Source organism: Marmota flaviventris, chromosome 2, assembly GCF_047511675.1.
Source record: "Marmota flaviventris isolate mMarFla1 chromosome 2, mMarFla1.hap1, whole genome shotgun sequence".
NCBI classification, from domain to species: Eukaryota; Metazoa; Chordata; class Mammalia; order Rodentia; family Sciuridae; genus Marmota; species Marmota flaviventris.
Window position 1 is genome coordinate 37,674,504 of NC_092499.1, and position 19,226 is coordinate 37,693,729.

At 48.4% G+C, this 19,226-nt stretch overlaps 3 protein-coding genes across 6 annotated transcripts; 1 reads left to right on the forward strand and 2 right to left on the reverse strand.

The window, feature by feature from the left end:
- Positions 1-1,992: 1,992 nt before the first annotated feature.
- Cbln3 (cerebellin 3 precursor) lies at positions 1,993-5,151 on the reverse strand. The gene is made up of 3 exons (XM_027920124.2): positions 4,206-5,151; positions 3,755-3,874; positions 1,993-3,459 (listed from the first exon to the last, which is right to left on the reverse strand). Exons 1-3 carry the CDS (start codon positions 4,503-4,505, stop codon positions 3,262-3,264), a joined length of 618 nt encoding a protein of 205 aa, XP_027775925.2. The 5' UTR covers positions 4,506-5,151; the 3' UTR covers positions 1,993-3,261.
- Positions 5,152-5,407: 256 nt separating this feature from the next.
- Positions 5,408-14,175, forward strand: Khnyn (KH and NYN domain containing). 3 transcript variants are annotated; one of them, XM_027919996.2, is made up of 8 exons: positions 5,408-5,572; positions 6,191-6,408; positions 6,895-8,015; positions 8,147-8,277; positions 8,360-8,456; positions 11,350-11,457; positions 11,664-11,765; positions 12,454-14,175. In XM_027919996.2, exons 2-8 carry the CDS (start codon positions 6,208-6,210, stop codon positions 12,701-12,703), a joined length of 2,010 nt encoding a protein of 669 aa, XP_027775797.2. In that variant the 5' UTR covers positions 5,408-5,572; positions 6,191-6,207; the 3' UTR covers positions 12,704-14,175. The 3 variants fall into 3 exon arrangements, 2 of the variants coding, with proteins under 2 accessions (XP_027775797.2, XP_027775796.2); XM_027919995.2 differs by lacking the exon at positions 5,408-5,572 and adding an exon at positions 5,753-6,070; XR_003580418.2 differs by lacking the exons at positions 5,408-5,572; positions 12,454-14,175 and adding an exon at positions 5,753-6,070 and having other exon boundaries at positions 11,350-11,532; positions 11,664-11,751.
- Positions 14,176-15,276: 1,101 nt separating this feature from the next.
- Positions 15,277-18,263, reverse strand: Sdr39u1 (short chain dehydrogenase/reductase family 39U member 1). Of its 2 annotated transcripts, XM_027919998.2 has the most exons (6): positions 18,178-18,263; positions 17,836-17,942; positions 17,666-17,748; positions 17,168-17,289; positions 16,304-16,447; positions 15,277-16,019 (listed from the first exon to the last, which is right to left on the reverse strand). In XM_027919998.2, exons 1-6 carry the CDS (start codon positions 18,191-18,193, stop codon positions 15,607-15,609), a joined length of 885 nt encoding a protein of 294 aa, XP_027775799.1. In that variant the 5' UTR covers positions 18,194-18,263; the 3' UTR covers positions 15,277-15,606. The 2 variants fall into 2 exon arrangements, with proteins under 2 accessions (XP_027775799.1, XP_071463892.1); XM_071607791.1 differs by lacking the exon at positions 16,304-16,447.
- Between the last annotated feature and the right edge of the window lie 963 nt (positions 18,264-19,226).

Genomic DNA, 19,226 nt, shown 5'->3' on the forward strand with positions numbered 1-19,226 from the left:
TTAATCATAAAAATTGAGTCCATCTAAAGTATTTCAATAGAACTGCCAGTCTAATGTGTCAATTCCTCTAAAAGCTTTAAACACTTTGGAAAAGCAAACACATCATTAAGAAGATAATAAATTTTTTTCCTAAATATTTATTTTTTAGTTATAGGTTGACACAATATCTTTTATTTTATTTTATTTTTTGTGGTGCTGAGGATCAATCCCAGTGCCTTACGCATGCTAGGTGAGTACTCTACCTCTGAGCCACTACCTCAGCCCTAAGAAGAGTATAAAATTTTTAACCTACACCTGAAACTATTATAAAAATGTGTTGATAGACCCCAGAGATGAATACTACCTCACTTCAGACCAAATTTTTAATTTAGAAAATAGAAGAATATTATCCTAATGCTGAGGAAATTTTGGATTATTAATCACTGAACTCTTGATTGAGACCTGGGAACTGATTTACCTTCTGGGTAAAACCTGAACTTTTTAAGCCCACACATTTTCCATGCGTTTAGTGTATTGTGCTGGATGCCTTTTCTCTACAAGATGTCATCTTTATGTTTAAAGACTATGATGCAGATTTCTTGAAGATGTCCATGCCCTGATCCCTAGAACCTGTAAGTCTGTTATGTCATATGGCAGAAGGGACTTTGCATATGTAATTCAGATTACGGACCTTAAGGTAGGGAGATCATTCTGGATAAGGTGGGTATGCCCAATCTAAGCATGTGAATCCTTAAACTCAGAGAATTTTTTCCACTGAAATCAGAGAGATTAAAGTGGCTCAGTTGTTGGCAGGAAAACAGAGGGCCCAGGGAATCAGCCCTACAACCGTAAGGAACTGAATTCTAAATGAGTTTGGAAGTAGATTCTTCCCTTCCAGTAAGGAAGGTAGCAGCCCAGCCTACACCTTGCTTTTGACTTCATGAAACACTAAGCAGAGAATGCAGCAATGCTTTGCAAGACTTCTGACCTATAGAAACTGAGGTAATACATAGGGGCTGTTCTAAGCCAAGGAGTTTGCCACAATTTGTTGCACAGCAATAGAAAACTAATACAGCAAATTTACCGTAATAATTAACAAAGTCAATCTAGCCTATTTGCATTTTGGAACACTTCTAGTTGTCTTCCCCAGTGTCTGTTCTCCCCTTCTTTCTTAATGTAAAACTCTTGACTATGAGCTGGATATGACTACCTAGAATAACAAAAGATTATTTCCTAGCCTATCTTCCTGGTTTGGTGTGGACAAATGTGATTAAAGTCTAGCCAATAAGATGTAATCAGAAATGTTGGGTGTGGTCAGATGTGGTGGCACACGCCTGTATTTCCAGCTATTTGGGAGCCTGAGGCAGGAGGATCACAAGTTTGAGGTCAGCTGTAGCAATTTAGCAAGACCCTGTCTCAAAATAAAAATAAAAAGAGCTGGTGGTATTGCTCAGTGGTAGCCTGCCCCTGGGTTCAATCCCTACCTCTGCAAAAACAAAACAAACAGAAATGTTGGTTGCACCTTTCAGAATGCTGCTTTAAAAAAAAGAGGTGTGCCTTTTCTTCCTTCCTACTTCCTGGGGACTGTTAGACTAGTGTAAGGGCTGACATTCATAGAGCCATCTTGGGTCATGAGGTGGCATGCTAAAGACAGTAGTACTGCAAGAAGAGAGGAGGGAGGCTGGGCTTTGATGATCATAAAATAGCCATCCATTCCTGAACTCTTTAATTGCAGATTCTTCAATGTGAGACAGAAAGAATCTCCTATCTTGTTTAAGCTAGTCTTCCTGGTCATATATTATTGCCAAATGGTGAAAGAAAAAGTTGTGTGTACATGTGTGTTTATAATTTTTTTTCCTAGCATTGGGGATTGACCCAAAGCCTTACACATGCTAGCCATCGCCCCACCACTAAGCTACACCCCAGCCGGTATTTCTTTTTAAAACCATAAATTCACATCAGCATTTCTTATTTAACTTGAATATTACTATATCCTTTTTTATTTGACTGTAATACATAGTTTTATATTTATTTTCTTTACAACATACCACATCTGCTTTTATCTTGCAATCCCTGATCCAAAATACATCTTCTCTCTACAGGGAGAGTGATTACCATTCTGTAATTACTATATTGATAGATTCATCCATGCTGGACCAATGGGATAGTGGGATGGGGGGGGACGGGTGTATATGTGTGTGTGTGAGTGTGAACGTGAGCATGCAAGAGCTTATGATACTGTCAGAGAGTAGCTGAAGGTACAAATTATAGAATACCAGGTAATAGGAAGCTTAGGAAGGAGCATAAGATAGTATAGATTATTAAAAAGAAGAGAGATAGTGGAGACAGGTTGAAACAGGTACAGTGAAGGTAAATGAGTGAGAGCCCAGGAGTAAGGAGGTGGTGGTCACTCTGAAGTGTGGAGTGACTTAAGTTCAGACTTCAAAGGTGGAGTAATTCTAGGAGGTGGTCAAGCAAAGGATATGTGGTTATAGATGTGTTCCATGGTCCATGTGTGACCTTCTACCCGCATCTCCAGCTCTGTACATCTGCTCTCAGCCAGAGCAAACATACACACCCAAGTCTTGGGTGGGAAGATGAGGGCCAGAGTCCATCTGGGTCCTGGTATAAGTGTACAGCCAGGATCCCTGCCTGCCAGTTGTCCCAGTACATGCAAAATATGTACTGTGTTTAGGCTAGGCATATGCCCCTTCCTGGCTCATGAACCCTGTGGAGTGCTCTGTGGCCCTCCCCATACTTTGCTTGTAGCTGAGCCTCCTACCCCAGCCCATACGGTGATGGCTGAGACCCATGATGTTGGCACTCTTCACAGGAAGGAGCCTGCAGGGTACTCTAAGGCTGGTCCATCTGGGCCCCTGTAGGAGCCTGTCAGGCCTACCTGCACCACCTGTCTCCAAATAGCGCTGAGCAGGAAGCTGGGATAGGGGAATAGGAGGAGCAAAAACTGCAAAATAGAGCAAGTCTCTCTCCCTGCCAGACCTTGCCCTGATTCTAGAGCTGCAGGTACAAAGAAATGTGGCAGGAGACTAGAAGGGCAACCAGGGATGAGGGGTGGACTGTGAGAAGGGCCAGGTCTGAGCTGCCCAACTCTGCTCTTCTCTATTCTTAACCTTGGGTATTTGGCACATGCAAAGAGGTGGGATATAGATAACCTGAGGGAACCACTCTCCTAACCACTTTCCTGCCCCAAAGATGTTTTTATTGGGACAGGGGAGGGCAGAAGGCAGTGATGGGGGCTGCGTCTTTGAAGGATCTGAGTCTTCAGAGTGGGAAGATGAGGAAGCCAGAGAAACTTGAGTATTTCCAGCCACCTAGCAGATTCCCCCGACGTAGGCGCAGGGACACCCGGTCCCCAGGGTCCAGGGGAAGCAACACAGAGCTGGTGGCCGCCTCCCGGGTCACATCAGGATCATTGGCAAAGGCTGAGATGACAGGCCATGTATTCAACATCAGGCTTACCTGGGGAGGGGAGCCCAGTTAGCATCCATCCCCCACACCCTAGCTCAAGACCCTCCCTTTGCCAAGGGCTTCCTCTCCAGAACCTGGGGCTTAATGGACTCTCCTGGTAGTGCTGAGGGGTGGCCAGTGTTTGACTCTAAACATTATCCACACTGTGGTAGGCAGGACCTTTCCTTGCTTGCTCCTGGCCACCAGGACACAAGTCAGTGGAGAGTTTGCCCAGGGCTCAGTGGTGCTCCACTTATGCCCCCTCCCCTCCCTCAAGAGCTGGGGATGGGCCCAGCATTCAGATCACCTGCACAGTTTGGCGATTGTACACCTTCACCACATGGAACCGGAAGCTGTAGACTCCCCGGACAGGGGCCACGAAGGAGCCTGAGGCCCGGTCAAAGCCACCGCCCTCATTTACCAGGACCTGGGGGAAGCAGATCCTGCTGAGTGGGGCTCAGGGATGCCAGAGTGGGGCTCTCTGGGATAACACTGGGGATGGGACAGGGGCAATGAGTATGGGAAAGAAGAGGTGGTAAGCAGGAGTGAACAGGAATGTACAGATTTAAAAAAAAATGGTAAAAGGGGCAAGGAGGAGTGTGTGTATGTATGAAGGGAAGGGAAACAATCAGTGGCGACATTAGGGGAAGACGTAGGGAGTTTTTTCTTGAAGGGTCAGCAAAGTGGGCTTGGACAGTTGATTGCAGGTCTTTGTGGTTCTTTGGACAGGGGTGCAGGGTTGGTGGAGGGGAGGTTACCTGGTCAAAGTAGATAGCCCCGCTGGTGCCGTTGCCGGTCTCCCCTGCTGGCTCATGGTGGTGGCTTCTAACTGCAGCAAATGCCACTCTTCCGGGGGGCGCCTCTCCCAGGGCTGCTCCCCCGGGGCCCCCTGCAGCAGCTCGGCCAGGCTCACAGACCACCAAGCATTCACCCTCCAACAGGACAGGCTCTGACCCCTCCTGGGCCAACCCTGCTCCCAGGGCCAGAAGCAACAGGACTACGGGCAGCTCCAGGCTGTGCAAGGGATCTGGCAGCCAGTGTCTTCTTGCTCCCAACATGGCTGAGTGCCTCTTCGGCTCACAAGTGTCTTATCTTCTGCCCCCTTTCTGCTGCCCTGGGCACTCACTACCCCTCACCCTGCTCCTCTGCCCTCTCTCTGGGTCTCACTGTCATCTGGCCTCTGGACCTCCCTCTCCATACCTCTCTGTGTCCTGCAGCTCTGTCCTGCCTCCCACTCGGTTACTCCTGCTGTCACTGCAGTTCCCTCCTCCTTGGCAGAACATGAAGTGACAGCAGTTGGGTTCTGGGAGGGAGAAGAGGGATGAAGACAGGACAGAAAGGCTAAGCCAGAGTTCTAGGTTGGCCCCTATGGATGGGCTAGTACGGGAGGCTCCACCTGGGGTGATGGAGAACTGGGTATAGGTGAACATGTGAGATACAGTTCTAAAGCTCCTTCCTTTCCTCCTCTATTCAAAACCCCTCACAAAACAGCAGCCCTTCCCTGTAGCACCTTTACATTTAGTAGGAGAGAGGGGTGTCCTGTCTTCCCCACAATTGTTTTAATGGAAAGGGCTTGCACCAAGAGCCTCACAATCTTGTGACCCTGGCCCAGTCACTTTCTCTTTTTGGTCTTCCATATTTTCATGCCAAGGGATCAAACTTTCAACGAATGATTCCTCTTTCCCAAGAAACAAATGAGCAGAACACGCAAGAACCCCGAAGGCCCAGAGACAAACGAGAGCTGGAAGGGAAGCCAGAAGGCTGAGTGGCCTAGAGCACTGCCGGCGACAGGACTGGGCGGAGTCGGGGACGCGGGGCGGTGGCTAGAGAAGGCCCGGCGCGCGCTGGGGAGGAGGAAGCGCGCCTCTGGGCTGCGTGCCAGGGCAGTGCAGGCGCGGTCGGGGGAGGAGCGGGGCTGACTCCGCCCTAACCCAGGAAGTGACTCAAAAAAATAGTTTGAGAGGTGGAGAGAAGAGGTGCTCGTTGGGTGAGGAACCCAGGAAGGCCCGCCCAGATTCGGGCCCCATGCCCTAGTCCTCTGGGCTGGGGGCACGGGCGAAGCTGGGGCCCTGGGGTACCAAGAGGCGCCAGCGGGACGTGAGGCTGGAGCCCGCGGCTTAGGCGGGTAGGCGCCCTTCCCTGGCGCCCTGGAGCCAGCAGCCGGGCACGCGCGGCGGCTACGGGGAGCACGGCCTGCCCCGGGGCAGAGGCCGCAGGGGACTGTGGCAGGGGCGGACCCCGGGTGGGGCGCGTGGCGTGACGGAGTGGGGCGTGGACAGCTGGGGGAGGGGCAGGCGGAGAAGTGGGAGTGGCTAGAGCCTTGGAAATGGCAGATGAGGGGCCCCAGAGTACAGCTCAGTACAAGTCCCTGGTGAGGATTCATTAAGAGTCTTGAAACCTGAAGATTGCAGAGTACCCCGAGGAGAGAGACTCTTTCGATTCCTGCTTACCTCCAGACGGAGCTGGCCCCCCACCCTTCCTGCTCAGGCCTGTGGTCATTCTCCAGAGGGCATCCGCCCATCCCAGATAGCCTTGTTTACCATGACTTCTTCTTAGGAAGATAGAAGGCCCATGTTTGGATACTCTGACACTCTTCCTACTGCCAAGAAGGACTCAGATACTGGTTAGCGATTGTTTACCAGAATTGTAACTAGGTGCTACCTGTTGATCTTTGATATAGGTGGGGAGATCAAGTTTTGGGTTGAGGGGATAGTGAGGCTCTGAGCTTCCTTCTTCCCTCCAGGACAAGGGGAAGAAGCCATGCCTACTTTGGGGGCTGGTTCTTCAACCCCTGACCGCTTTGCGGTGTCTGCGGAGGCAGAAGACAAGGTTCGGGAGCAGCAGGCCCGTTTGGAGCGCATCTTCAGCGTGGGGATGAGTGTCCTCCCTAAGGACTGCCCTGAGAATCCTCACATCTGGCTGCAACTTGAGGGCCCCAAGGAGAACGTCAGCAGAGCGAAGGTGAACCCTCCCCTGATCCTTCCCAGGGAGCCCTTCCGCACAGAGGCAGAGTTCTAGGAGGGGGCAGGGGACGATCTAAACTTCATCATTCCACTAGCAACCTCAGTGTCCCTGAGCTTTGAGGCACTTTCTAGCTCTGTTTTCAGTTTTGGTTTCATTTCTGCTGTGACAGCTCAGGTTCTGCAAGGACTTATTTGTGCTCTTTTGAAGAATAGAGATAATCCAGCTGAGCAAGTGGGCCCTGCCAAGGAATTCACTGTATGTGGGAGGTCACTGTATGTGGGTAGGGTGGGGGTGGGGAGGTCCAGCCACATTGCTTCCTTTGGAGTCAGGCAGGGGTTCTAATATGGCTCCACTACCTGCCTGCCTTGTGATCAAAGTCTTAGTTTCCTTATTTATAAAATGGGAAAAATAGCAGGCATCCTGGAGTTTGGGAATAATGAGGGGTAGATTCAAGCAGTTTCCTTTTCTGACATTCCCTTCCAGGAGTACCTGAAGGGTCTCTGCAGCCCAGAACTTCAAAATGAAATCCACTACCCCTCCAGACTGCACTGCATCTTCCTGGGAGCCCAGGGTTTCTTCCTTGACTGTCTGGCTTGGAGCACATCAGCCCATCTGGTACCTCAGGCACCTGGTTCACTGATGATCAGTGGCCTAACTGAGGCCTTTGTTATGGCTCAGAGCCGTGTGGAGGAGCTAGTGGGGCGGCTGAGCTGGGACTTTCAGCCAGGACCATGCCCCAGAGCCTCTCAGAGTGCTGGAGTGCTGAGTGACTTCTCTGCCTTGCTGCAGCCCTGGGAGGATGTCCACACAGAGGCCCTGCTGCAGCTGCCCCTGGCTGTTCAGGAGGAGCTTCTGAGTCTAGTGCAGGAGGCGTCCAGTGGGCAGGGGCCACAAGTGTTAACCTCATGGCAGGGGAGAAGCCCAGACCTGCTGAGTACTCAGCATTGGGGAGTCAGGGCTTTCCAGAGTGGAGGTGGGGAGTTGTTGCGCCCTGGATCTGTGGGGTGCAGAGAATCAAAAGGAGCAGAGGGAGGGAGTCATACTATTGAGAAGGATCAAGGGAAACAAGGTGGTTCCAAGGAGATGGATTTGTGGTGGAAGGAGCTGCCTAAGGAAGAGGCCTGGGACAGAGAAGTGGCTTTCAGGCCATATTCAGCAGGTGGAGGGACAGGGGAAGATGGGCCCCTGAAAAGAAAGGCCCTGGGAAAGGAGGGGGTACCTCAGGAAAGAGGTGGGTTTAGTGTCCAGGGTGAGTTTTCTGGTGCCCCTGGTCCCTGTCAGAGGACAGCTCAAACCCGGGGAGCTTCCCTTCTTCAGCGGTTGCACAATGGAAATGCCTCACCTCCAAGAGTACCTAGCCCTCCACCTGCGCCCGAACCCCCATGGCCCTGTGGAGACCGGGGAGACCGGGGAGATAAGCAGCAGGCCGTGGCTCGAGGTCGAGGGTTTCCTGGGAGACGAGGTACCCGTGGGGGCAACTTAGTGACTGGCACACAGCGTTTCCAGGAGGCCCTGAAGGATCCTTTCACCTTGTGCCTTGCCAATGTGCCTGGCCAGCCAGACCTCCGCCATATTGTCATTGATGGCAGCAATGTGGCCATGGTGTGAGTACCTAGCGGGGCTGGTGTTGGGGAGGGAGGATGATACAGTCATCTTTATGTGTCCTGGGGACATGGCTGAGGGGCTAGTACTGCAGTGAGGCTGTCAGGCCCCTCACCTGGGTTTCCCCCTGTAGCCATGGGCTCCAGCACTACTTCTCCAGCCGGGGCATTGCCATTGCTGTGCAGTACTTCTGGGACCGTGGCCATCGTGACATAACCGTCTTTGTGCCTCAATGGCGCTTCAGTAAGGATGCCAAGGTTCGAGGTGAGTTGGGTTTGATCATCTGTGTCCTGGGATTGGCTCTGTTTCCACCTTGAGGAGAACCCTGTTTGTTCTTTTTCTATAGAGAGTCACTTCCTGCAAAAGCTGTACTCCCTCAGCTTGCTCTCCCTAACTCCCTCACGAGTCATGGATGGAAAAAGGATCTCCTCCTATGACGACAGGTACTGCTACCCTCCTTGCCTGAGCTTTGATTATTTAAGGAGTCCAGTAGGAGGTTGAGGGAGAGAGAGAATCTCCTGACCATTTTCTTTGTCTCCAAGCCTCAGGAGTAGGGGCAGAGAGTTATTCCTCCATGTGCTCTTATGACGGGTTAGGTAAACCTCCCCCGTAGCTGAGATGGGATAGACTTAGACAACCGTGTTTGCCCCTTCATCATTCTTCTTCATTCATCAACCTGAATGCCATCTTGTATTTGTGTAGTGCCTTCCTGTCTAGGAAATACTGGTTTATTGGAAAGATGGGAAAGCTACTGACACAAATAGCTGACAGATGTGTTTTTATAAGCTAAATTTCCAAATGTGTAGAGAAACTCCCCCAACATTCTGGAGAAACCAGAGTAAACAATTAAAAGTATGAGGAAGAAACACAGCCTGTGAACAATAGGACTGTACAAACTGGTATGGTAGAAAGATCATAGGACGTAGAATTTAAATATCTGAATTTGAGCTTCAAGTTCACTTCTCATTGATTTCATCTATAGGCCCATACCTTAGTGAATTAACCTCTTTGGCTCAGGTTCCTCCTCCATGCATTTGTCTTCCTTATGAATATCAAAAGAAGAAAAGTAGTGTTCTTGCCTCACTCAACGGGGTAGGCAAGAGTCCATCACATTTCCTTGTATGGACCAAATTATGTGTTGCATAAAATATTATCTCTGTTTTAAAGCTGTGGACACAAAGGGTAAGAATGGTGAACTACCCTAACAAAGGAAAAATAGACCTCAGAACTGCCAGATAGTTTAAATCCAGGGCATATTCCAGCTGCAGTATACATACATGGTGTGGGGAAAAGGGCAGATTTGAAAGCTAATTAACCAGTTTAAAAATTTTACAACTATAGGTTCTTTGTCCTTTAGGATATTATTTAGTTTTAAACAGTTAATTTCAAACTGCGGTGATTATACATTTTGTCTTTTCAAAACTTAACCAACTGTGGTGACACGCGTGGCTCAGGAGGCTGAGGCAAGAGGTTGTGAGCTCAAAGCCAGCCTCAGCAAAAGCAAGGTGCTAAGCAACTCAGTGAGACCCTGTTTCTAAATAAAATACAAAATAGGGCTGGGGGGTGTGGCTCAGTGGTCAGGTGCCCCTAAATTCTATCACTGGTACCCCCCTTAAAACAAACAAACAAACAAAACTTCTTATGAATAAATACTGTTTTACAAAAGGCAGTCCACTTCCTTCTAGTGGAATTTTGTTTTATGCTGAGATTTCACAGTGAATCCAAGATGGGACCTTCTTTCCACACCAGCACTGAAAGAGAATTGAGACTGAATTGAGTCAGTTTTAATGTCTTTTAAAGGCATGTGTTTGTGCAGTTGTGTAGGACCTGATGGGCAGATAACAATGTAAATTGGGAGTTTTTCCTGGTAACAGTGAATAAGCACCGTGCTACACAGCATAGGCTGACAAATGAACAACATGCCATGTAATGCAATAATAGTAAAATATGCTTAACTGGAAAATACCTTTTGTATACCATCTGTATACCTTATACATAAATTTGCTTCCCAGCCAGAAACTCAGAACCAGACTTTGCTCCTGCCTAATCCTGTCAAATACTAATTGCCTGCTTAGTGTTAGGTACATAGTCTGCAGAAGGAACATGGGGAACAAGATCTGACTCTTGACTTCAAAGAGCCAAAAGAAACTTATAAATCAGATACTACAGCAACTCAGAGGAAGGGAGCCCTCTCTGACTGGTGTTTTGCAGGAGTGGAGAGTTTGTGAATTGTTTGTTGAGAAGGATGTGGATGGGCTGGATCTCTTGGTTTCTAAAACTGTTAACAAGACTGCTTTCACCACATGAATCTACGTGATGGGATCAGAATTGCTAAAGTGAGACACCAGGCATCGATATTTTTTTGGTACTAGGGATTTTACCTAGGGGTGCTTTACCACTGAATCATATCCCCAGCCCTTTGTATTTTTTATTTAGTGAGACAGGGTCTTTGGTAAGTTGCTTAGGGCCTCGCTATGTTGCTGAGGCTGGCCTCAAACTTGCAATCCTCCTGCCTCAGCTTCCTGAGTCGCTGGAATTACAGGTGTGCTCCACCATGCCTGGCTTACCTTTTTAAAGTTCCCCTGGTGACTGTGTTTATCAGCAAGGTTTGGGGAACACTTTCCAGATGGAGGGAATGGTTTGAGAAACATAAAGTCAGAGACAGTGTAGGCCATGTTTAGAGAGCAGGGTGTAATCTGATAATTGATTTTGACTGGAGTTGAGGGCACATCAGGGAATAATGGGAGAGAGAAGTCTGTGAGGGTGCTGTAGAACTGGATTCTAGAGGGCTTTAGCTGCCAGGCCTGAGCATGTGGACTTAGTAGATGAAGGCAGGTGTGGGAAAGCTCTGTACAGGGAAAGAGCATGTTTTCTTGCGGGAGGGCAGGCGAACCAGGAGGGTGGTGAAGGGTGAGAGGTAGGTGAATGGTGAAGAGGCTATGTGGTATCTCACCTGTAACATCTGAATTATTAAGGTGGTAAGGAAGGAAGGGGGCTTCCAGAGTGGAGGGCGTTTCAGAGGATGAACATAGTGGATTTTTAAGTGATTGGTTGGGTAGGATGGAAGACAGAGTCAGTATCAGATCTGTCTCTTACAAATGAGGCACAAAATGTTGGGTGAAGGGTTGTGGCTAGTGGATGGGATGCTGTTGGGGGACCACCTAGGATTCATCTTTATTTCTGCTCTAACCCATGATACCTGTATCCAGTAAGCCACCTGTAGCAGTCAGTGTGAGGTAGGGACGTCATTTCTCCATCCCCAGAAGTAAGTCACAGGGATTGGTAATATTCTGGGCCTTGAAGACTGCTGGAATGTTGCCATGGTTTTTGAGACAGGTTCATGGTGAAGCTGGCAGAAGAGACCAACGGGATCATTGTCTCCAATGACCAATTCCGGGACTTGGCAGAGGAGTCTGACAAGTGGATGGCAATCATCAGAGAGCGGTGAGGGAGATCTCCCTTGAGACTAGGGCACGGACTCAGACCTTTCTCTAAAAGCAGCTCTCCTCTGGCCACTGGGTGAGAACTCTGGGAAGGGGCTTGAAATTGCCTGAAAGGATGATAGCCAGGAGATTCTGGTAGTGGTGGTCTCAGCTCTCTGAAGGTGGATAAGGGCCTCTCTGTGACCACTCTTTCTCTTCTTCATCTAGCTTGCTGCCTTTCACCTTTGTGGGAAACCACTTCATGGTTCCTGATGACCCACTGGGGCGAAATGGCCCCACCCTGGATGAGTTCCTGAAGAAGCCAGCCAGGTAATGCCCCAGACTCCCTGCCAGCAGCTCTGAGCTCTCTTCTCTCTGCAGACCTGGAGACTTGAGTGGGAGGGTGACTTCAGTTTGGGACAGCTTCATTCTACAGCAGTTTGAATTGCTTTGCACATGGCCTTTAAAACCTCTGTAAGGGGCTGGGGTTGTGGCTCAGTGACAGAGCGCTTGCCTCGCATGTGTGAGGCACTGGGTTTGATCCTCAGCACCACATAAAAATGATCAAATAAAATAAAGGTATTGTGACTATCTACAACTAAAAAACAAATCATTAAAATAAATAAATAAATAAAACCTCTGTAGGGAATCCTGACACAGAAGTCCTGGTTGGGAGGGAAACTCCTGTTTCAGGAATGTCAATGTGTTTGATGAAGTTCTTTGGAAAATGGTTGTTTGTACTAATAGCCAGTTGTATTCAGCATGCTCTCTGCTGGACCATTAAGTAAATGGTTAATTTAGGGCTAGAACTACATTATTAATGGCCAGGATCACCTTGTAAAGGGTCTATCTCCCTTTCAGAAGTGGACTGATACTGCCACTCAGTGGTCAGTTTAGGGAACTTAAGAATTGTTCTCCCAGAGTCAGGAATAGGCAGGCTAGTTAAGAGGAGGAGGCGCACTGAGAGCTACTTTCCCTCTAGATGCTCATCACCTCTTTTTGTTCTGCTTCTTCTCAGGAAACAGGGATCTTCTAAGGCTCAGAATCCTTCCAGGGCCTTTGCAGAACATGGTAATCAGCAGCAGGGGAGGGAAGAGGAAAAAGGTACTGGTGGCATTCGGAAGACCCGGGAGACCGAGAGGCTCCGGCGCCAGCTGCTGGAGGTGTTCCGGGGTCAGGATCACAAGGTGGATTTCATCCTGCAGCGGGAACCATACTGTCGGGACATCAACCAACTGTCTGAGGCCCTGCTTGGTCTCAACTTTTGAGCCTCACTTGCTTTTGTGGCTGTTGCCCTGTTTAGCCTCCCTCAGCGCAGCACCTTCTGGGAGAGTCCCTCTGCTGTTCATACTCTGACCCAGGCTTACTCTGAGTTGGTGATTTGGGTCAGGGAAGCACTGGGGAAGAATATGTAAGTGAGGGACATTTCTTGCCTGGGCCCTTTGGGGGCAGATCCACAAACTGACCCAATGTCAAGAGAAGACCGCAGCCAGCTCTCAAGAGGTCTGCTCAGCTTTAACTTTTCAACCTTGTTTTTAACACAGGGCTTCAAGAAAGGGTAAATCCTGGAGATTGGGACTGTGGCTGAGTTGGGCAGAGGCTAGGGTGGGCCAGAGGTGGCAAAAAAGCTGAGTCTTTCCTCTCCCTTGCTGCTGCTTTGGTTGGCCAGAGGACAGGAAGCTCTGCTGGCTGGGCTGTCTCCTGGGAGTGTCAAAGGGAATGCTGGACCCTGGAGGGGCTATAGAGTATTGGGTTGCAGGGAGGTAGCAATGAGCTGGTGACAAAGGCAGAGGGAGACCTGGTTTCCAGTCCAGATATGCCTGCCTGTGACCTTGAGCTGCTTGGCCTTTACTTCTGCCTGTAAATCAGAAGTAAAACTACCTGTTGGGAGGAGATATGAGATCATAGAGGAAAGCTCCTTGGAGGAAAGTACTTAGACAAAGTCTCAGGTATGTCTGCCTGTGGCTGCACAGGCTCCCTAACCAAACCTCACTTTCAGAGATGTGGGTCCTCCATGTCCAGGGTCCATGCCCTAGATTTTAACACTGTGTCCTTGTATAACATGCCCTATAATGGCTGCATCCCTTTTGGGCAACCTTTAAAGTCCACATTTACAAGATAGTTCAATTAGGACTGACTGTTTGCATTACCGAAATACTCTCAGGGTTCCTATAAATGGCAGCTCTTCTGTTATATTCAAGGGTTTGTTTACAGTATATATGTCAAAAAGCCCAGTTAGATCCTCTAGCTGAAATGTTGACAGCATTCACCAAATTGATGAAGCCATGCTGTGCAATGACAATGTAGATGTGATCGGCCCCTAAAGTTTTCATTATGGAAGACATAGGTTGCTTAAAGTAAGGCACAGTTCTGTTTGGTGTATGTGTGGAGGTGGGAGGGCTATGAAAGTTTTATTAGATGAACCAATTATCTAGAAAATGAAAACTGAAGAATCAGAGTTGGAAGGATCTGATTGGCCACAAGACCAAACCCACTGTCCATCATAACATGTTCTTTCCATCCTGATTCCCACAGGACAGTGCCTTGTATCTGTTTGAATTCTTCCTCTTCTGGGGCATTTTCTTCCAGCAAGGCAGCACATTCCTCCTGGGGACAGTATTAATCAGTAGTCTGTCTTCTAGTGTAGCCTAAACTATGCTTTTATGTTACTGCTCCTTCCCCCAGGAATAACAGTCAACTTTCCTAGAGTCCAAGACCAAATAAAAAGATAAGACAGTTACCCTGAGTTCTGTTTGTTTGGGCCCCCAGTCTCCCTGAATAAGAACCTTTTCAGGCTTACTCCTCTGCTTTCCTGACTGGCACAGGAAGTTGTGTACTGCATGGGGAGCAGAATGAGGGAGAAGGGTCCCTAGGTTCCAGTGTCTGCCTGTGTCCCCAGTGGTGATTTATATCCCTAGATTGTATTGACTCATGCTAGGAGCAGGTATGTTGGAGACCTTGGCCTATAAATCACAAGTAAACTACCTGTTGGGAGGAGAAATGAGATCATGGAGGAAAGCTCTTTGGAGAAAAAAGTACCTAGACAAAATCTTAGGTGTGTCTCCCTGTGGCTGCACAGGCTCCCTAACCTGTGCAGGGAAGTTAGGGAGGTAACAATGACTCAGACAATCTACAGTACCCTGGGAAGAAAGGAGATGATGGGTTAATACGGTCCAAACTGGGAGCTGGGAGGATTACTTCTGGTTAAGCTGTGGCAGATATCACAAATTCAGGTAGATTAGAAGGATACTAGATGAACATTTGGGATTTACTTCTTCCTAATAGGGTCAAGTTTGTTGTTTGTGATTGGTTCTCTGCCCTTTTTACTTTCTATGACTGTGAGAATACCCAGAGGACATAAGTATTTTCTACCCTTTTGTGCTGAAGGCCTTGGTAGAATGAAGTGGCCCCCGTTAGTTGAAAGGCAAATCCTAGGCTTCGTGTTCTACTGCAGTTTGATAAATTGGGACCAACATGTGATTGCTTTTATTAATTCACCACCATTTGATGACACAGGTTGGAGGTTGCCCTACAATGGGGTTTCATTTCTTCCTCTGTTGGCATCCTAATGGCACTCTGAATGGGTGTGCAGGATGACCACAAAACTTACTGTAAATGGATTATCATTTTTCTTGTCTTCTAATCTCTACTTTCATCATAACTTCATGCCCCAGAACTGTGATCCGGTCTTTTGGTTACTGAGGGACCAAGAAGAGAAAAGGTGAGGAGAGATGTTGCCTATTATAACTTTCAAAACTCTATGTAGAGAAATGAATCATCTGGGGTGACAGTCCTTGAAATAAATTCCAGGAGAATCTAGGTCAAAGAGATGAGCAGAAGCTAGAGAGATAATTTATCTTTATTGCCAAAACTACAGAGCATTTTCTACACAGAACTGGGACAACAATGTAGCACATAAACCAAACTTGGAAATTCTTTTACAAGGAGTGGAAAAAGTTAAGGTCCTAACTTGATGAGATTATAATCTTGAAACTGTGGAGAGTTTCTCACTTAAACAAGGTGCAAGATCAATGGAGAAGAAAGAAGAATGGGAATGAAATCTCTTAAGATCCAGATCAGTTTTTAATCTCAAGTAGAGGACCACCTGAGCCAATTCACAGGAAGCCTCTGCTGAGGGATGGGCTTCTGCCCCTGCTATGCACCTCCCTACTTAGGCTACAATTTCCTTCAAGGCAGCCCCCAGCTCTGGGAAGGAATATTGGTAGCCAGTGGCCAGTGTTCGCCGCGGAACTACCTTCTGGCCCTCTAGCAGCATGATGGCACGCTCTCGCCCAAAGACAGCTCTCACCACAGTGGCAGGGAGAGGGATAAAGGCTGGGCGGCCCAGGGCAGTGCCCAAGGCCTGGGCAAACTCAGCATTGGTGGTTGTGGAGGCTGGAGCCACTCCATTCAGGATGCCCTGCACGTGATTTACTTCAAGGGCATGGGTTAGGATTCCTGCCAGGTCCTGGATGTGAATCCAGGGGAAGAACTGGTTGCCTGAGCCGATGGGGCCCCCCAAACCCAGGCGGAAGGGCAGTAGCATGTGGCCGATGGCACCACCTCCACGGCCTAGCACAACCCCTAGAACAGGCAAGAGAGATGGTATAGAGAGTCCTTTCAGCCTTAAAGCAGCCTGAATGCTGTTCCCATTTCTCAGTTTTCCCTTTTTTACTCCTCGTGTGGACCCAGTTCTATAATAAGAGTTGAGGGTTATGGCTCTCCTTAGACTTTCTACTCTCCCCTCCGCAGACTGACGAGAGTGATGGCATACTCTCTTTGTAAATTTAGCTCCTTGGATATCCTCCCTACCCACAGCCTAGAGAAGTCATTCCACCCTGTCTGGGACCCAGGCCCTTGGTTCTCACCAGAGCGTACCACCACCTGGCGTGTAGAATCTCCAGGAAGCCTGGCTGCAGCTTCCCATTTGGTTACAAGGTTGGAGAAAAAGTCAAAATCCCCTCCTGGGCTGTCCTCATCATACTCTGCAGTCAGGCTGGGACGGTAGTAAGCTGTTGGAAAGCACTTATTTGTTCTGGGTGTCTTTTTCCTGCCTAGTCCTAGACTAGGCAGCTAAGACTCCACTTGGCCTCTCCTATTAGACCCCATGAGAAGAAAGCCATGGATACCTTCCCCTTGAGCTTCTTTATGACCTGACTTGGTCCTGCTTGGAAGAACTCTCAACTTTGGTTGCAGGGCTACTCTCAGAGGCTGCTAGCATAATAGTGGTTAAGAATAGAATACATGGGACTGCCTGAGTTTTAATTCAGCTCTGACTTTTGACAAATTATGTATGGAATCTCTGTATGGAATTTATGCATCTTTAAAAATGGAAATAATAGTACCTACCTCATAGGGTTGTTGTGAGGATTAACAATGTAATATGTATAAAACACTTAGAATCGTGGCTGGTATGTATGTTATAATGAAATACAACAGTCAAGAGCTCTTCCTAAAGAACTGTGGTATGAAAAGCAAGGGACTTGGGAGGAGGTGGGCTTTTCCTTGGCCTTAGGAGTGGTATCACTCCCCCTCTTTCTCTGAGATTCTTCATTTCTCAGTGAAAGGACACAGGTCAGGAGAAACATGCATGGATCCAGGGCCTAGAATTTACCATATCTGGGAATGAGCAGCTCTCCAAAGTGTATACAGCTACAAGGGCTGAGCTACCCTCTTAATCTGCACCCCATTTCCCTTGGCTAATGTAAGAAGTTGGTGATTTAGGGGCATACCTACACCTGTGACTAAGATCCAGGCTTTGGGGGGTTGTGGGGCTTTGGTGATGGCTTTAGCTAGCATTTGGGTGGTCTCCAGGCGGCTGCTGAGAACATCTTTTTGGAAAGCTTCATTCCACCTGCAGGAAAAATAAGAGGAAATGAAAAGCCACTAAATACATACACACATCTTCTCCTCTCTGTCTCTGGGACTTATTCTATACCAATTTCTAGTAAAATCCTGCATGTGGCTAAAGAAAAAATGGTTCATGTGTACTGAAAGTGGAAAAGACATATCTTCCTTGGGCATTTTATACGTGAGAACTTAAATCAACTGGCTGACTGGGTAGGGGAGCAGGTGGGCATAGACGGGTGGGGTGGGATGGGATGAATACTCTAGCATATCTTCAGTTCTCATTCTGACAGCTCCATTAGTTCCAGCTTACAGGGTTCCTTTGTACCCTCTCTTCTTTCTGCTCTGGGGGATATTTTGTTTGTTTTAGGGACCCAACTGACCTTCGGAGAGGGTTGAGGATGTTCTCTCCGGCCAGGTTGACAGCGACATCACAGCTGGGCAGCCCAGATCTAGCAAGCTCATCCTGTCAGAGAAAAGCTCACAGTGCCTGCGGGCCCCGCCCTGTGCTGACAAACTGCCTCCCTACCCAGTTTCTAGGGGTTGGGCATACCCACGTGATCCGACCCGGTCTGGGCTGTCGGGAGACCAATGTCACTTCGTGGCCTCTGGCTTTCAGCAGCTGGGTTAGGGCTGTTCCAACGAAGCCCGTTCCACCACCTGGTCGGAGAATACAAACTGTTTATGCCTCGGGGATGAAGGCTGATGCTTTGCTTCCCCTACTCTCCCCTCGAGACAGGAGACACAGGTCACAGGGGTCAGGGAGGTTCGGTTTTTCGGGCTAGGAGACTAAGGTCAGGTTGCTTGTGGAGGAAACTGTGCCCTTTCGGCAAGGCCTCCCAACCCTTCATCTGTGGTAAGCCGCCCCCCACTCTCCCTTTTTTCCCTCCCTCACCCACGAGCACCCGCATAGCGATCAGATCCTAACCCGCCTGCGCAAGATTTAAAGCTCCCCCTCCTTCTCTCAACGCGACTATGACCCTCTGCGCATGCGTATTTTGGAAAACGCGCTCCAATTGGGAGCTGACAGGGTCGAGACTGGGCGTGGCCCTGCCCAGCAACCCGGAAGAGTTTACAAAGACAGACACTGAATTTTACCGGGAGGCGTAGGGCGGGGAAAGAGGCAGAGGAAGGAAGTTCAATCTCACTCATCGCCCAAAGGAACCAATAAAAACTGAGACCCGAAGCTCAAAACTACTGGAACTGCAGAAGTCTGCAAATCCGGTTGGTTAGGTGGGTCAGGAATACACCGCTGACAGGGATTTTTTTTCCTACTCGTCCTATTTTATCTTCTCACTGTTCTGGTCTCGTATTTAAAGAGTTACAAAATTCCTCTCATTCTTGATCCACTCCAGCCTTTTGTTTTCTCCGGCCCATCTTCTGTTTTTTTACCTTCATAGCTCTTCTGCTCAAAAGTGTTTTCCGCCCAGTGCGATTGCACAAGCCTGTAATTCCAGCGATTGGGGAGGCTGAGGCAGGAGAATTACAAATTCGAGGCCAGCCTGGACAATTGAAAACAACAACAACAACAACAACAACAACAACAACAAAACCACTGGGGTTATAGCTCAATGGTGGAGCATCCCTGAGTTCAATCCCCGGCCAAACGCAGACATACATACACACGTGTTTTCTATTTTGTACTTGACAATACACGGTCTGTTTTCTGCCTTTGTCATTCATTTCCTCTCTCCAAGAAAACAATTTTCCCATGTGTCACCAAATCTAACGCCTAGTTTTGACTATTTTTCTTGACCTCTCAGGATCACTGGGCACCTACCAACTTCTCTCTCTTTAGAAATGCTGTCCCTTGACCTCTCTGAAAAACCACACTTTCTTCTGGGCCTTTCTGTTAACTCTTCAGTCTCCATTGCTTGCTTTATCTCCTTTAAATTCTTAAAATATTAGTATTCCTCAGAGCTGGGTCTTAGGACTTCTTTACCC

Bases quoted from the DNA above. Each gene is read 5' to 3' on its own strand.
- Cbln3 (XM_027920124.2), bottom strand. From the start codon at position 4,505: ATGTTGGGAGCAAGAAGACACTGGCTGCCAGATCCCTTGCACAGCCTG. The intron at 3,875-4,205 runs GTAACCTCCCCT...TGCTTCCCCCAG, and splicing joins GGGCTATCTACTTTGACCAG to GTCCTGGTAAATGAGGGCGG. The intron at 3,460-3,754 runs GTGATCTGAATG...TCCCCTCCCCAG, and splicing joins ACAATCGCCAAACTGTGCAG to GTAAGCCTGATGTTGAATAC.
- Khnyn (XM_027919995.2), top strand. From the start codon at position 6,019: ATGTTTGGATACTCTGACACTCTTCCTACTGCCAAGAAGGACTCAGAT. The intron at 8,278-8,359 runs GTGAGTTGGGTT...CTTTTTCTATAG, and splicing joins TAAGGATGCCAAGGTTCGAG to AGAGTCACTTCCTGCAAAAG. The intron at 8,457-11,349 runs GTACTGCTACCC...TTTTTGAGACAG, and splicing joins ATCTCCTCCTATGACGACAG to GTTCATGGTGAAGCTGGCAG.
- Sdr39u1 (XM_027919998.2), bottom strand. The intron at 17,749-17,835 runs GTATGCCCAACC...TTTCTCTGACAG, and splicing joins GACCGGGTCGGATCACGTGG to GATGAGCTTGCTAGATCTGG. The intron at 16,448-17,167 runs GTATGCCCCTAA...GCTTTCCAACAG, and splicing joins GATCTTAGTCACAGGTGTAG to CTTACTACCGTCCCAGCCTG.